This window comes from Emydura macquarii, unplaced genomic scaffold, assembly GCF_026122565.2.
Source record: "Emydura macquarii macquarii isolate MOO-44397 ecotype Brisbane River unplaced genomic scaffold, CSIRO-AGI_Emac_v2 contig_3345, whole genome shotgun sequence".
Taxonomy (NCBI): domain Eukaryota; kingdom Metazoa; phylum Chordata; order Testudines; family Chelidae; genus Emydura; species Emydura macquarii.
Window position 1 is genome coordinate 4,650,731 of NW_027133482.1, and position 16,237 is coordinate 4,666,967.

Genomic DNA, 16,237 nt, shown 5'->3' on the forward strand with positions numbered 1-16,237 from the left:
GTAAAGCTTCACCTGGCTTTGGTGAGCCAACAAGCACCGTATGCATTGGGTCTGACATCACCAAAAGGATTCAAAATTCTCCACCTGCTGGCATGGAGGAGCTATACCCAAGTGTCTAGATTGGCAGGAAGTAACTGTGAATGAAGAAAAAAAAAGAAAGAAAGATCAAATAGCAGAAATTTCCCATTCAAGCCTCCAAACACGCTTGTCAGGAAGGTCAGTAGTATTTATGCCAATTCTAAACTAAGCTCAGAGCAATCAATAAACTTGCTCATGGTCACAAACTGTTGCAGTTCCAGAGTCAGGAATAAAACTCAGGAGTTCCAGCTCATAGTTCTCTGATCTAACTACTGGATCACATGCACTCTAAGCTGAATACTCAGATGCTATCAGAACATGTTTTCCTTCAGCTGTGTGGTTTCGGAAGACGTGACTTCTCCCAGACAAGTTGTCTTCATTTGTTTCCAGGGATTTTTATAAATAAAACAAATGAAATTTTAATCTATTTTTTAAATATCCTAAACATTTTTTGTTTACTATCCTTGCTCCCTGCCCAGCTGCCTAGATGCTATTTTCACAAGTGTTTTTGTGTCTGTGGAAGCCTGGAGAACAATTATATAACCTAGTAATTATAAGTTGGGCTTTGCTTATGCTCAGTAATATATTTAACTTGCAGAAGCTGCATAAATAAATGGTGAATTCTCACGGGAAGGGCAAGAAAGGGATCCTTCTTCCCTAATGCCTGTGTACAGTACCCAGGTAGCTAGGTGTTGTGCAGTTTGTGGATGTTCCCTTCCTTTGTGGCTTCAAGTACTGGGCGCTGCAGGAGGCTGGATGTTGCATCAATGGTCTGATCTTACACTTTATGACAGTGCTATTGGGGATGCCTGCATATTAACCTTTTCCAGAGTCTGTAGAATGCTCTGTAGGGATGGAATAGTTGTCTTTTTCGGTCTGGGATTCAGTTCCTGGAGAGATCACTGTTCTTTCTGTGTCCTGCTATGGAAGCTAAGATCCAGGGGCGCTTTTCATGGTCAGTCCCAGAGTTTAATCATCCCATGACTGATGGCAGGATGCTCTTATTGGTGGGCCCCACAGGTGTTAATCTGTGGGGTGCCATTAAATATTTAGGCTTCTGAAGCTAGTTTGCCCTCTGCTCTTTTTGCAAAATGGTCCTGTTTCACAGAGCTATCAGATTCGCTTAACTCCTCCAGTGGTGCTTGCCTTGCAGGACTGCAGCTCAGCACTTTGTGCTCTTAACCATTACTGAGATGATTAGGTTTGTCAGAGAATGGAAGAGAAGTGCTCTCCTGGGTGCCACCTCAGGGGTTCCTCAGGGACAAGTTATTAAAAGTCCTTTCAACTTTGGAGTTTTCATCCCTTTTTTTTGAGGGGTGCATTTGGGTAAGGGTGAAGGAGCAGAGAGGTTGGGTTTTTCCAGCCAAGCACAGTGAATATTTCTCTGAAAACCCCTGTTGACGCTTTCTTCATTTCACCCTGACAGTTTGAATTACTTTTTATTAGGAAGGCAGGCTGCAAAGCCGGCAGCAAGTTTTCTTTTTCTTTTTCTTCCTTGGTTGTCATTTACCTTGCACCCTGGAGTGATGGGGTCAGGCTGTCAATCACAGCAGGCATGAAGGTCATGGCTACTGTTATGGGATACGGGACATCAGCTGTCATTAACATAGACAGTTCTCTTAAGTACTCTGCAGACTTTTCCTGAAGAATAGACCCTACGGCAGAAAACATGAGTCATATATTTTTAATTATTATTTTAACCCAGCTCCTTGTATTTGTTGGACAGAAATAGTCTCCTTTATAATGAGGTGATTATGAAAGATGTTTAAAATATTTAAAGAACTGTCTTATTTTAAACAGCATGTGTGTGTGTGTGTGTGTGTGTGTGTGTGTGTGTGTGTGTGTGTGTGTGTGTGTGAGAGAGAGAGAGAGAGATTCTTCTCTAGTAAGTTGTCTTAAAAATTTCGGCTAATTAAAAAGATTCCACCCGTTCTTTTGGAATTTCTCGTTTTAAAGATATTCCTTATCTTTAGAACTAATAGAATTTTTCAGACAAGTGGAAAATTTTACATGTGCCAGCTGTGTTTCCTAACTGGACTTTGATTTTTATAAACATCGGGCCTAATCTCTGCAGACATGTAGAGGGCAATTTTTTAAATGCCCAAATGGTTTAGGAGCACAAATCACATTGTCATGGGGCTTAAGCTTCTAAATCACTTAGTCTCTTTTGAAAATCCCATTCTGAAGCAGCTGCGTAACTTTACTCACTGAAATCAGTGTTACTCATGGGCTTAAGTGCCTCTAGGATCTGACCTATATGGAATACAATGTGAGAAATAGTCCAGTCTATACAATTGTGCCTAGTCAAGGAGTCCATCTTATTATTTCTGTCTATAAGTCTGTTTCAAAGTCCCTTTTTAATAAGTGAACACATCGCACTGTAGGAGAGGGGAGAAAAAGAGTACAGATACTACAATGATGGGGCACTAATATAAAGGTCTAAGACATTCTGTAGGTGGAACTCAGCTGAGACCAGACTTAAAAAAACAAACAAACCACAAATATAGTAAACATTACAAATACAGAGACCTTGCCTGGAGGAGTTTAGAGTATAAAGAAAAAGAGGACACATTTTTCATTCCAGGTGACTTGGAAATAAAGTTAGTAGACTTGATTTATTTCAGAAACACAACCTGAGCTGCTTAGCATATTAGTAGCCAAAAGTTGCTGCTGTCAGATTGTTTGTTTGTTTGGCCTATGTGAACGAGATCCATGCTCTCAGTCCATTTCCTAGCAAACAAGTGTTCCATGCCATAGAAATCACCAACATAATTGTCACTAATTGGCCTTTGTCAGAAAGTCTCGTCAGAGAGACTAAGGACCGATTCGGTCTTGGAAACTCGAACAACTGTTTCATTCTTGGTCAGGATGGAATCATCCTATTGGTGGGGCAGTACGGAGAATCTTGCACTGTTACGCCCCTTGCTGCTTTCTGTCTGTGCCTAGATTTATCTGCTCTGTGGATGAACAAAGACCTCCAAGGTTAACCCAGCAGCTTTAACCAGCGCTGCATTCAGAACTAAAAGGAAAATACGCTGAATGTCCTTGTTAGCAGGGTCACTCGGCACATACCCACTATAAAAATGAACCGTCCGTACGTGCATGTGCAAGTCCTTCATTGTGATGCCTCCAGTTTTTTCTGCAACTGAGCCACTGTGAGATACCACTGCGGTAGGTGCAGTGTAAGAGCCTGAATAGAACAGAAACTCTACTTGGAATTTGGAATCTACCCACCAATGAGCCATGTGAATAGGTCTTGTATAGCATATGGAATATGTTTAATAGTGTTATTAGCAATAATAGACTCTCTTATTTCTGTGGGGCTCTAAACGCAAAAGAAACCCCAGCAACCTTATCCAAAATATAAGTAAAACTGAAGTATTTGAACAGCAATGTTGCTAACTATCTAAATGACAGTTAAAAAGAGCTCTGGAAATTGCACCATATTCCGTACTAACAACCCATCACTTACCTTATTTGTGTCACAAACTGATGTGTTCATGCATCAAAGGAGGAACTGGAGCCAGACAGCATAATATTAGGGGACTGAAAAAGAGAGGCTAGTTTTGAAATGCTTTGAAGATGTAAAGCACTGTGTATGTGCTAAGAATTGTTATTAAGAATTAGTTGTTTATGTACTAAAGGCTTTTATAGCTGAAATGTCCTTTGCTGGCTTTGAGAGTGAAGTTAGTGACTTAACTAAACCATCAATTTTCAGAGCATTTTGTCATATTCTAGCCAGCTTGAGGAAAATGGTGCAACCACCCTGTTGCAGAAAGAATCGGCCTTGGCAAAGTATTGTGAATCTCCTGCCAAAATCTTAAATTCAAAGATCCCAAGGCGAGAAGGGACTATTGTAATAATCTAGTCCGACCTCCTGCATAACACAGGTCAGAGATTTCCCCAAGATATCTTTTTTTGAACAGAGCATACTTTTATAAAAACCATCCAGTCTTGATTTAAAAGTTGCCAGTGATGGAGAATCTACCATGACCCTTGATAAATTGTTCCATTGATTAATTACCTTCACTGTTAAAAATGTGTGCCTTATTTCCAGTCTTTATTTGTCTAGCTTCAAATTCCAGCCATTGGATCTGGTTATACCTTTGTTAGATTGAAAAGCCCATTATCAAATATTAGTTCCCCCTGTAGGTACTGAGCCTATGATCATGTCATCCCTTGACCTTCTCTGTGCTAAGCTAAATAGATTGAGCTCCTTGAGTTTATCACCGTAAGGCATGTTATCTAATCCTTTTATCATTCTCGTTCCTCTTCTCGGAACCCTCTTCCATTTATCAAAATCGTTTTGGGGCATATGTGCATAGAGATGACCAAATCGCTGGACCCCTAAACCCTGACGGAAGGGCCATATTTTAGCTAAATAATGAACTTTTGTATGGTGCACAACTTACTTGTTTGCCTGCGTGTTTAAAATTAATTACATCAACTTTTATTATTTAAAAAGGGCTTTTCCCGTCCTATCTTTCTCTAGCAAAAACTCCTAAAACAGCAAAACGGGTTGTGTTCAAAGTAAACGAAAAGCCCCTCCCTCCGTCATCCAAATTCATTACAATATTTGCTTTAGCAAAATAGTTTCTCGTCAAGACAGTCTCCACTAATCGAAAGCCTATAGAATGGCCTCCATGCACGTTTCCAGAAGACATCTGTTGTATGGTGAAACACAAGCAGAGGGCTGGGAAGTTGGCTCTCCTGCTGGTGTGCAAGTTGAGCAGCTCATGTCTAGTCATATTACGGCCCATTGTTTGCAGGGATTCGGCCCTTTCTAAAATCTCATTTCTACCAGCTTGCCACCCACCACTGACCCTCCACTTGCATTCAGCGATTAAAAAATAGAGGACATGAATTCTGGAACCTGCAAGAAGTTGCGTAATCTCAGCAGTCCAAATGAGATGGTTTCTGTGTCACCCTCACCCCTTCAGGCTGTCAGCTCTACTTTCTTATTGGTATGTAAAGTGTCTTCCACACCTACAAAACCTAAAAACCCCAAGAGGCTGATTTCATGATTTTTTTGTGTAATTCACCAGAGGGACAAAGGACCCATGGTCAAATTGTTGCTGCAGACTTCTGTAGGTTGTTAACTCTGTTTTTCATCCCTTCTGAATGTGACTTTTCAGCTCTCTCCCCCCCCTAATCTCTGCAAGCCCTTATCCACACATAGTGTCCCCCTGTTCTGAGATTGAAGACAAGCTGTGCTGGGGTAACATGGGGCATCATGATAGAGAAACCTGGTGACGCTCTGTACTGACAGTCAGCTTTATATTTTGTAATGTAGTGGCTTTATTTAACCCCTTGGTTTGCTCTTACCAGTTGTGAATTTTTCCTGTGGTGGCTCATATTACAATTGTTGTATTTAATCTTTATATTGTGTGGTGTGCAGAGTCACAAGTCGCTCTGGATGGGAGGAGATGGGGAGCACACTATAAATAAAATGTTTTGCATCGGTGACCCATTCACTATAAAGAGCCAGAGATAGAGATGGACCTGAAGCAAGAAGTTGGTGTCCGGATCCTAATGTCCCTAGGGTTTTGGTTCTGTCCCCACATATTCAAAATCAAATAAATCTAGGAGTTGAGGAATCAGAGAGAGTGCGCCATGTAGGGATATGTGTGAGGCTTCAGTTAGTAATGTTTAGTTTAAAATGAATCTTAGCAACTGTCGTCAAGAGTCAAATCCTGTGGTGCTGACTGCTCTGCACTCCCGTAGAAGTCAGTAGCAGATGAAGGTGCTCAGCCCCTGGCAGGACCAGGGCCCAAAAGAGCAGATCCTGATCGGCATTAACCAGAAGAGATGCAATGGTTACAGGTGCAGAGAGGTCAAGCTGCGGTGACTAGGCAGTCTGTTGGCGGCTTTAGGGATAGGAGTGTGGCTTCTGTGAACATAGGCACTGAGGCCAGCTTTTTTTCCTCCTTGGGGGAGGTAAATAAGAACAGAGTCTCCTTTATCTCAATGAAATAAGAGCAGCTGTGCGCAAAAATTACTTCACTTGGGTCACAAGTTCTGGGCTGGGAAGAGGCGGGCTGGGTCCATTAGCTTCTGCTGCCAACACAGGCTTCCATGAGCTGACATGCTCAATAGCAGAGTACAGAGGAAGGCTACAAGTGGACAGAGATAATTTGAAGGCTTTCTTTTGTTTACTGTGTCATTTTCTGCTTTGTAATCTCTCCATTTGTCAGGTAAAACAGGATAAGGAGCCAAAGGTCACAGGGTTGATTTACCAGGAGCCCTAAAGTTATTAATGTTTCTGAACCTTCCAGTTTGAGATTTTCTTCACCAGCAGCCGCCTGTCATTCTGCTCTGGGAGATAAAGTCTGTGTTGTTTCAGGCCTAATGCGATGCCGATGATAGATCAAAGGAGCCAACATTTCAGTCACTTTCCAAAACCTGCTTCCAAAAAAAAAAAAAAAAAAGATTACACCTAACTGGAGTGTGGGGGGAGGGAGAACAGGACTTCTTGGGACAGGAGCTTCCCAGCAGCAGTTAGAGTCCTGCAAAGAGGGGATATTCTTTAATGGCCTTCATATCCCTGTGTATGTTGAAAACACCCACTCAGAAATAAAGCCCAAAGGATATTGACACCGTTGACGTGAATGGGATTTGTCAATGTTACGTGCTATAATGGAGTCATGTTAATTATAAGTGGGTCTGCTTTTTCAAAATAAGCATTTTGTGTGTATAATGATCCATCCAGTCCCTTCATAGATAATCAGCGAGGTTTGAACTGGGGGACCTTCAGCTCCAAAGCACAGATCGCTACCATGTGAACTAAAGGATTAATTCAGTGAGCAGTAACAGGCGGTTCTCCTCTAATGGACCAGCCAGTGCAGGCGGGTGCACCATGCACTTTGCCAGTGTCTACAAAGACGCCCCGTTATGCTTGCCAGTCAGGTCTGGGTGTGTGAACAGACCTGACGTGCAAGATTAAGCACACACAGCTCTGTGCATGCAGTTTGCACATGGCCAGCTTTGAAAAATTAGGCCCTGTCGCTCTGTTTCTTGTCCCTTTACGAAGTCCATCATCTTAGAAACAAATGTACTTCTGTCCAGCACAGACCTGGCATCACTTTATTGCAAGTGCAGGTAAAATGCTGCTATTGGAGATGATGGAAAACTGTATGTAATGCAAATAGGTATTGAAAGGACTGTTGCAGCCTGGAGGCTGGATGGCTGTCTCTAATGTCAGTTCATATCATGAGCCTAGATCCTCTCAGTGAGGATTAAAGTAATGGCCACATGTTCCCTCATTGCCCCTCTGCCAAAAAAGGGCTCAAGAAGACAGTGGAGAGTGGGGATCCCACCCACCAGCTCAGTTAAGGATGGGCAGCTGGGTGGAATGGCTCTTGCTCCCCACTTCTCTAGCGTCCTCCTTTTCCCGCCATGACACAACCAGCAGCTGTCATGCCAACGGCTTGCTGTCCTATACTGTGCTTCCTGACTGCAGAGTACACAAAGGGTCATTAATATTGCCTCCAGCCTCATTAACTCTCCACAGCTTCTCCTACAGATCAGTTTTGAACAGAGGGAAGCATTCTGCTTAGCCATTTCCAGGGTCTCCCTTCTGCCTGCAGCTTTCCCAGTAGGTTTGCTCTACCCTGCTTTACTTGGGCATGGGGAAAGAAGCATTGATCCACTAGGTGGAGAGCCAGTTGTAGGGGCAGTCTCCTAATCTCCTATGGAGATACACTGTGCTGGTGTGTTGTCACTTCTATGACATTAATTGCATTAAAAACAAGCACAGTAGAAAGCTTTGGGAAAAAAATCTGTTTTTATTTATATTCATACCTCTCCAGATATTCAGAAGCATCACAAAATGAAATACCTAATAATAAATAAATATATACACATATGGCACTACAGTAGGGGTGGACATGGGTACCAAGGGTCTGATTTTTCAGGAGTGTTAAGTACTCACAGCTCTAATTTAAAGTCAGTCGGAGCAGGCGGGTGATCAGCACCTTGCAAATCAGGTGCTGAAGTGAGAGGATGATTGGTCCAGGCAAGAGGGCGCTTGCTTGGGATTCAGGAGACTTGAGTTCAAGTCACTGTTCTTCCACTGGTTCCCTATGTGACACTGGATAAGTCTACCTCACCTGCCCAAAGGTGATAACAGCGCTTTTCTATCTCACAGGGGCTGTTGTGAGGGTAAAGATTGTGAGGTGCTCAGATATGGGGGCCTCGGATTTTGCTCCTGCTTCAAAGTGTTTTGCTGTTAATTTTTTGACTCTCTTTTTCAGCTCCACAGAGGTTGACGACATGATTCGAAAATCGACCAACTTGCTGCTGACGCGAATGCTGAGCAACTGTTTGCAGAATGTCATTAAGAGGAGGAACACTGGGCTGACAGAGGTAAAGACTTCAGTTCCTTCAGAAAAACTAGTCATGGCAAGAGACTGTCCAGTCGTCTGATGTTTGTAGATCCGTTTGCGCTTTCTAGGGCATGTCTTTAAAATATTGCCATGGGACCATTATTGTAACGTAGGTTCTGTGACAACTATTGCTGTAATAATTGGTAAGGGTTTGCTGCTCAGAGAGACATTTCTCTGCAGATTTCTCAGTTGTCATGTGTCTGTCATTTGATGGCCTGTACTCCTTGACTATTTATAATTCTAGAACATTCATATGCTGGCCGTGATATTCCTTGTAACAGGAATGAAGAATAGAAATAAGGTAAAACACATGCTGCTATTCATATTACAGCAGCAAGTCAGTTAGCCCTCCAGTGCGTGTGCCAGATGCCACACAAACATGGAGCAGAAAAGACAGTCTCAGCCCCCAGAGCACTTTTCTTTCTTGATATTTAGAAATAGCTTCCCCAACTCTATGTAAGACCAAGTTTATGGCAGTTCGAGTGTTTGTTAGCCAGCAATTTTACTCTAGTGCACACGTTTTTTGTGTCAGACATTTCTCTAAATGTGCATCAACTCAGATTTTCAATCTGTTTAGTGTGGGTAGATTATAAACTGGTTGAACTGCTTGAGACACACACGTGTCTTTGGACTGTGTCTGGGCTAATGAATCCCTCTTGAGGCCTCTGGTTGCTCCTGGCCTAGGAATATTAAATAAAATATAACTGTGTTTAATCCATGTAATCACCGTATGTGAATTGTGACATGAGTGCTGATTAACGCTCATTTACCCTAAGAAATCCGTGACTGACTTTGCTGTGAAAACCTTTCTTGTGTTTTGGGACCTATTATACATCCAAGATGTGGGTGCTTCTAGGAGAATTTCGTCACACCAGAGCTGGTGTATTCCTGTATGTGCACTCAGTTTTACAACTGGGGTTCACCCTTACCCTTCTGCCCTCTCTGCTCTTTGGGGGCAAATTCCTCCTCTCCTACCTCCCAGGATGTCCTTGGGAATGAGGAATGTAGCGTTATCCCCTACCCTACTCATTGCAGAAATCATCCTCTGCTGTGAGTGTATTTTAAAATTTTATTCGTGTGACTTTGTGAACAGCTCTTAAGAGCTGACTGGTTAACTTACCCCAGGAGGCCCTCTGGGTGGCTTACCCCCCGCTTAGTGATGAGCTTGACATTTGGTGTGTGTTCTACTCTAAGGCGGAGAAAAGGTGATGCCAGGAGAAGAAAATAATGGGGTTGAGAGAGAGTGCTGTGGTGGAGGTTTGTTCAGCTGTCTTGGCAATGCTTCTCTGGAAGCTGAAGTGGGATTCCACAGGAAATTCCTACAGGTCACAGCAGTTCAGACTTAATGACTCCAATTTAAAATAAAGGTCTAATTTGCCTGCCTACAGTATTTTGCTTTGGCACTCTCTTCACATTAAGGCTGGCGTCACCCTCCTGCACTGTAACACTTATCAATGTACAGTTTGAGTAACAAATTTCACCTTTTTTCTACTCTGGTCTAAATGGATAATTCCCCTCCACTCCTCGCCAGTTTAGTCAAGGTACAGTATGAAAGGACATTAGCACTGTCTCAAAACTAGTTCTCTGTTCTTCACCCTGACACTCGCTCTTTTGTAGGACAGTGGGCAGTGTTTATACAATGATAGTGCATTGCATTTTTAATTTGAGGATCTCTGAGACCTTTACACTAATTCTCAGAATGTGTCTGAGGGGACATACAGATTGAATACAATTTCCAAACGCTCCCAACTCACTTAGGAGCCAAGTCCCATTTTCAGAAGTGACTTAGGCACTTGCTCTTAGAAGCTGCACTTAGTCTAAGTCTCTAGTTTCTTCCACAAGACAGTCCCCTCCTCTTATATTAATATCCACTCCTGTATCATCTTCCAGACAGCATCTTTGACGTTCATTTAGAGAGCCATGTATCAATCCCACCTGAGGATCTTCCTTTCTATCCTGTTTTTCATTGCTGCCTTCTCTGTTTTTCTCAGAATGGGCTCAAATTACTTCAGACCAGTGAGTATTCGAGTTTGTTACCAAAGCCTACTCCATATAATTCCAACCCATGTGCCCCTCACCCTCCTTTCTTTTTCCTCTTCAAGGACCCATCTTCCTTATCTGAACTAGAAGCCATAGAAGTAGACCCTCAGGAGTTCAGAGGGGAGTGTTTCTGTTCCTTCTACTTTTTTTATTCCCAAAAGAAAAGCAGGCATGCATCCCGTCCTGCAGCTGAGGCAACTAAACAAATTCATGCACAGACTCAGTTTCAGAATAGTAGCACTAACTTCCATCATCCCCTCTCTAGAAGCTCAGGATTGGTTTGCATCACTTGACCTTGGGGATGCTTATTTTCATATAAGCAGTTCATCTAGCCCACAGAAAATATCTGCAGTTTACAGTGGGAAACGACCATTACTAATACTTTTCAGCCTGTCTGTAGTCCCAAGAGGGTTCACAGAATGCTTGGTGGCAGTAGTGGAGGTCCATCTGAGACAGGAAGGTAAACCGTCTTCCCATTCTTGTACAACTGGCTTCTGAGAGAGAAATCCTCGTAGGGTGTATCCAGTGCCCTGTCCACACTTCTCAACATTTTCCATTCTTTAGGACTGAGTGTGAATTACAAAGACAAAGTGGGCGAGGTAATATCTTTTGTTGGACCAATTTCTGTTCGTGTGAGAGATGAGCTTTCGAGCTTACACAGAGCTCTTCTTCAGATATGGGAAGCATACTCAGTGTCACAGCTAAATACAAGGCGGAACAGATTCTTTAGCATAAGTAGTTAACATATTTCAAGAGGCCATTCGAGTTGAAGTGGCTTGCTAACATCCTTCTGATCATACAGGGGAAAGGAAGAAAGCAGGGGGGAAAAGGCAGCTTGGAGGGAGCTTGTGAGTTATTGATTGTTGTAATAAGTCATAAATCCAGTATCTGTATTTAGTCCATGATTTTTAGTATCTAGCAAAGTTATGAATTTAAACTCCCAGGTTCGTCTTTTGAAGGTGTTGTGCAGATTTCCTTTAAGGATGAGAACTGATAGGTCAGAATCAGCAGAACCTCAGAGTTACGGACACCCCAGGGATGCAGATTGTTCGTAACTCTGAACAGAACGTTATGGTGGTTCTTTCCAAAGTTTACAACTGAACATTGACTTACTACAGCTTTGAAGAAAAATGCTGCTTTTAACCATCTTAATTTAAATGAAACAAGCCCAGAGACAGTTTATTTACCTTGTCAAATGTTTTTAAACATTCCCTTTATTTTTTAGTAGTTCACGTTGAGCACATCACTGTGCCTGTGTATTGGCTGCATGCTTTTTTTTGGTTTGGTTTGTTTGGTTTCTACTGCTGCCTGATTGCGTACTTACGGTTCCAAATGAGGTGTGTGGTTGACCAGTCAGTTCGTAACTCTAGTGCTCGTAACTCAGAGGTTCTATTGTATAGAGTGATTGCTTTGTGAAAACGTGATGTGGTGTTTGTCTTTTATAGTTTTCCTGTGTGAGTTCATGTGAGAAGTGTGGTGATTGTCTGGTTTCACCCGTGTAGTTGTTGTTGAGGCATTTAGTGCACTGGATGAGGTACACCAGATGTTGTGATAGGCATGTGTAGGACCCATGGATTTTTAAAGGTAGGTTGTGGGGGGTGTTGATCATTAAAGCAGTAGAGATACGTCTACAGGTTTTGCATGTGTTGTCCTGACAGGGTCTGGTGCTGCTTTGAGTTGGTGTGTCCTGGTCTGTGAAGAGCTTACTTCCGATGTTGAGCTTGGAGAGAGTGGGGGCTGTTTGAATACCAGAAGAGGAGGTTCAGGAAAGATTTTTTTCAGGATGTGGTCCCTATCAAGAATGGGTTGCAGTTGTTTAATGATATCCCGTGTGGGGAGGTAGTTGACAACTAGGAGTGTGCAATTGGAGGGGGTTCTATTTCCATATTAAAGCAGGTTGTCTCAGGGTATTTGCGTCATCCCTCACTCCTGTCCTGTCCATAGAATGTATAGGGGCTCTTCTTGATTCCAGGTTGCAGGCATACCTCCGTCTAGACATCCCTAATGTCCAACCTCAGGGAAAAACCTACAACTTGTGTTGGTGAAAGAGGCAAGCTTTCAAGCTACACAGAGGCCCTACACTGCACACCTCAAACTATTAGGTCACATGGCAGCCTCCACTTTTGCCAGACTTCTCTTCTGCCTTCTCAGAGGCTGCCTGAGGTCTGTTGACCAATCAACCAAACATCATAAGCACACTTACCTCATGTTATGGACTACTATACTAGCTGGTCTCCAACCCCAAGATTGTCTGCAGAGAAATATTCTGCACTCTTTTTACTACAGTGACCCTGATTAAAGATATCTCCATAGCAGATTGGGGGGCCATCTAAACCATCTACAGATTCAAATCATACAGTTCTGGAAAGAGTCCTCCCCTTATATCGATGTTCTGGAATTCTGGATGATTTGAACTTGACTGTGGAGCCTCTCTACTGCTTCTGAAAGGAACCACAGTAGTGCAGATCCTGACAGACAACATCTCCACAATGTTTTATCTTAAGTTTTTCTCATCTTATCTTTCTTATCATAATGTTTTATCTCTATTTGGCATGGATGAGGCCTCATTTGGAGTACTGTATCCAGTTTTGGGCCCCACCGCTACAGAAAGGATGTGGACAAATTGGAAAAAGTCCAGTGGAGGGCAACGAAAATGATTAGGGGGTTGGAGTACGTGACTTATGAGGAGAGGCTGAAGGAAGTAGGCTTGTTTAGTCTGCAGAAGAGAAGAGTGAGGGGGGATTTGACAGCAGCCTTTAACTACCTGAAGGGGGGTCCAGGAAGGATGGAGCTAGGCTGTTCTCAATGGAGTAGATGACAGAACAAGGAACAATGGTCTCAAGTTGCAGTGTAGGAGGTCTAGGTTGGATATTAGGAAAACGTTTTTCACTAGGAGGGTGGTGAAGCACTGGAATGGGTTACCTAGGGAAGTGGTGGAATTTCCATCGTAAGAGGTTTTTAAGGCCCAACTTGACAAAGCCGTGGCTGGGATGATATAGCTGAGGTTAATCCTGCTTTGAGCACGGGGTTGGACTAGATACCTCCTGAGGTCCCTTCCAACCGTAATCTTCTATGATTCGAAGAACAGGCAAGGACTGCCCTTTCATTCCCTCTGTCAAGAACCAATCAAGCCATCTTCATGGCAAGATTTGGCATATTACGTTAGCAGACAGCACTCAGCCATTCGTCTCAACCATTCATGAGGACTCAGTCACTGAAAGACTCCATCCTCAAACTATATTCCACAGATGGGGCTCCCCCATAATTTATCTGTTCACCACCAACAAGAACAAATGTCCACTGTTCTGTTCCAGAGCAGGCACCAATGCAGATTTCCTTCAGGATGCCTTCCTAATCCCTTAAACTCAACCTTTTCTATGCCTTTGCTCCCATTCCCTTGATCCCCAGCATCATAAGGAAAATCAGGCAGGACATGGCCATTGTAGTACTTGTAGCCCCTTATTAGTCCAGATCGTACTGGCTCACAGACCTACTGCATCTATCTACATAGCTGCTGAGATCTCTCACCAATCTGCTAGATGTACTTTCTCAGAATCAGGGACAAATTATCCATTCAAACCCAATATTTTTATATCCAATGGCTTGGAAGTTTGGTAGCTGAGTACTATAGCCAGGGATTGCTCTACAGAGGTCCAAGAAAATCCTAACATAGAGCAGGAAGCCCTCCACAAGGTCAGGCTACAGTTAAAAGTGGAAAGTTTTTTCCATCTGGGCTTCATGACATGGTCTCATCCCTTTAAACCCTATTCCCAAGATTTTGGACTACATCTTCTTAAATTATCAGGCCTCACCATTAATTCTACCAGGGTCCACTTCGATGCAGTTCCAGCTTGCCTGCAATACAGGTCTATATGGTGTGCTCCCATCCCACTATTACAAAATTTCTAAAAGGATTGGCTCACTCCTATCCGCTGGTTTGAGGGTCCATTTATACCTGGAACTTTAATGTAGTTTTCATGGGCCTTATGGAACTCCCCTTTGAACTCTTATCCAAGCGTGCTCTCCACCATTTCACTCTCAAAACTACTTTTGTGATGGCTCTCCTCTCAGCGAGAGGAGGTAGTGAGATTTAAGCATCTCATAGACTCATAGATTTTAAGGCCAGAAAGGACCATCATGATCATCTAGTCTGATCTCCGAAACATTGCAGGCCACAGAACCTTTACCCACTCATTCCTGTCGTCGGCGATCCCTCGGAGTCCAAGGATGATTGTCTTCCAATAAAACGATAGCCCATTGTTGCTGGTGGATCTGCAGGTGACTAATGAGACCTATCCAGGATCCACAGACCTTGTCACAGTTGGGACAGACGTTCTCGGTCTGCCACTCCAATAATAGATTCATAACCTCTGGCTGAGTTACTGACGTCCTCAAGTCATGGTTTAAAGACTTCAACTTAGAGAATCACAATTTACACAAGTTTAAACTGCAAGTGACCCATATTGCAGGGGAAGCATCAATAGCAGATACCCCTCATATTCTTTTCCACACAGGTAAGTTAGTGCGGAAACCTTATCCTAAGTTTCTTACCAAAGTGGTGTCTGTCTGATTTTCATTTAAATCAGACCATCAACTTCCCTGTTTTTTTTCCCCAAACCACATTCACACCTGAGAAGAATCAAGCTCCATACTTCATATGTTTCCAGAGCCCTTCTTTATTTAGACCTGTCAGAGATGGTCAAGATAATGCTTGGTCCTGCCATAAGTGCAGGGGACTGGACTAGATGACTTTGTGAGATCCCTTCCAGTCCTACAATTCTATAATTTTATGATCATTTATACAGGACAAAGCCATTTAGGAAATTATCCCATTTATTGGTGGCATAGGGGAAGGCTGTGAAAGGTCAAGCCACCTCTTCCTGGAAATTATCCAAGTGGATCACCCAGTGCATCACAATTTGTTACCAACTAGCAGATATGCCCTTCTCCTCAGGTGGCATCAAGGCCCACTTAACTAAAGACCATACAACCTCCTCTGAATGTCTAATATATGTTCCTATACCAGAGATCTCCAGGGCTCATATAGAACGCAGTCCATACCTTTATCAAGCATTATGCCCTGGTTTTGGCAACTAGATACAGATGCCAAATTCAGGAGAGCAGTTCTGCAGTCCTTATTTAGTTAGCTGTAGTAGGACTCCTCAGACCCTTCTCCTGTTAATCTGGATACAGCTAGCTAATTGTCATAAGTGGGATCCATATGGATAATGACAAAAAAGAGAGGTCATTTTACATAATGATATCGGTATATCTCCAAGGTGTTTCACCCGTGTGGATCCCACAGCTGCTCTCCATGCTATCTCCTTCACTCTCCAGCTCGCTGGGATTATGAATTAGCAGTGGATTTGAGAAATGGTCAGGGCCGCTCTACCCTTTGTGTGAGAGGGCACAAGGACATGCAGGACAAAATCACAGTTCCAGTGGACACTGCTGGTCAAAAGATTCCAATCTTTCACATATGAAGTGCATGTGCACCATAAGGGGGAACCAAACAGACAAAATATCTCAAAGTTACTATCAGGAAATCACAGTAGTGTAAGGGAATTAACAGTTCATTTTATAGAAATATTTTTGTTGGAACTTGGTGGAGGCCCGTGGGACTGAGCCTGGTAAATTGAGATGTCTTGTCACTCTGATATACCATATAAACACCAACAGGACTGCAGTGGAGACAATGAACGCCCCTTCTTGTTGATTTGTACAGTATCAGTTAA

General features: G+C 42.9%; 1 protein-coding gene across 8 annotated transcripts in view; it reads left to right on the forward strand.

Annotated features, from left to right (window-relative positions):
- EXOC6B (exocyst complex component 6B) overlaps positions 1-16,237 on the forward strand; it is a 434,911-nt gene that overhangs the window by 252,684 nt on the left and 165,990 nt on the right. For all 8 annotated transcript variants that reach the window (XM_067533650.1, XM_067533651.1, XM_067533652.1 and 5 more), the window contains exon 16: positions 8,331-8,442. In XM_067533650.1, the coding sequence (XP_067389751.1) occupies positions 8,331-8,442 (112 nt within the window). The remainder of the gene's footprint in view (positions 1-8,330; positions 8,443-16,237) is intronic.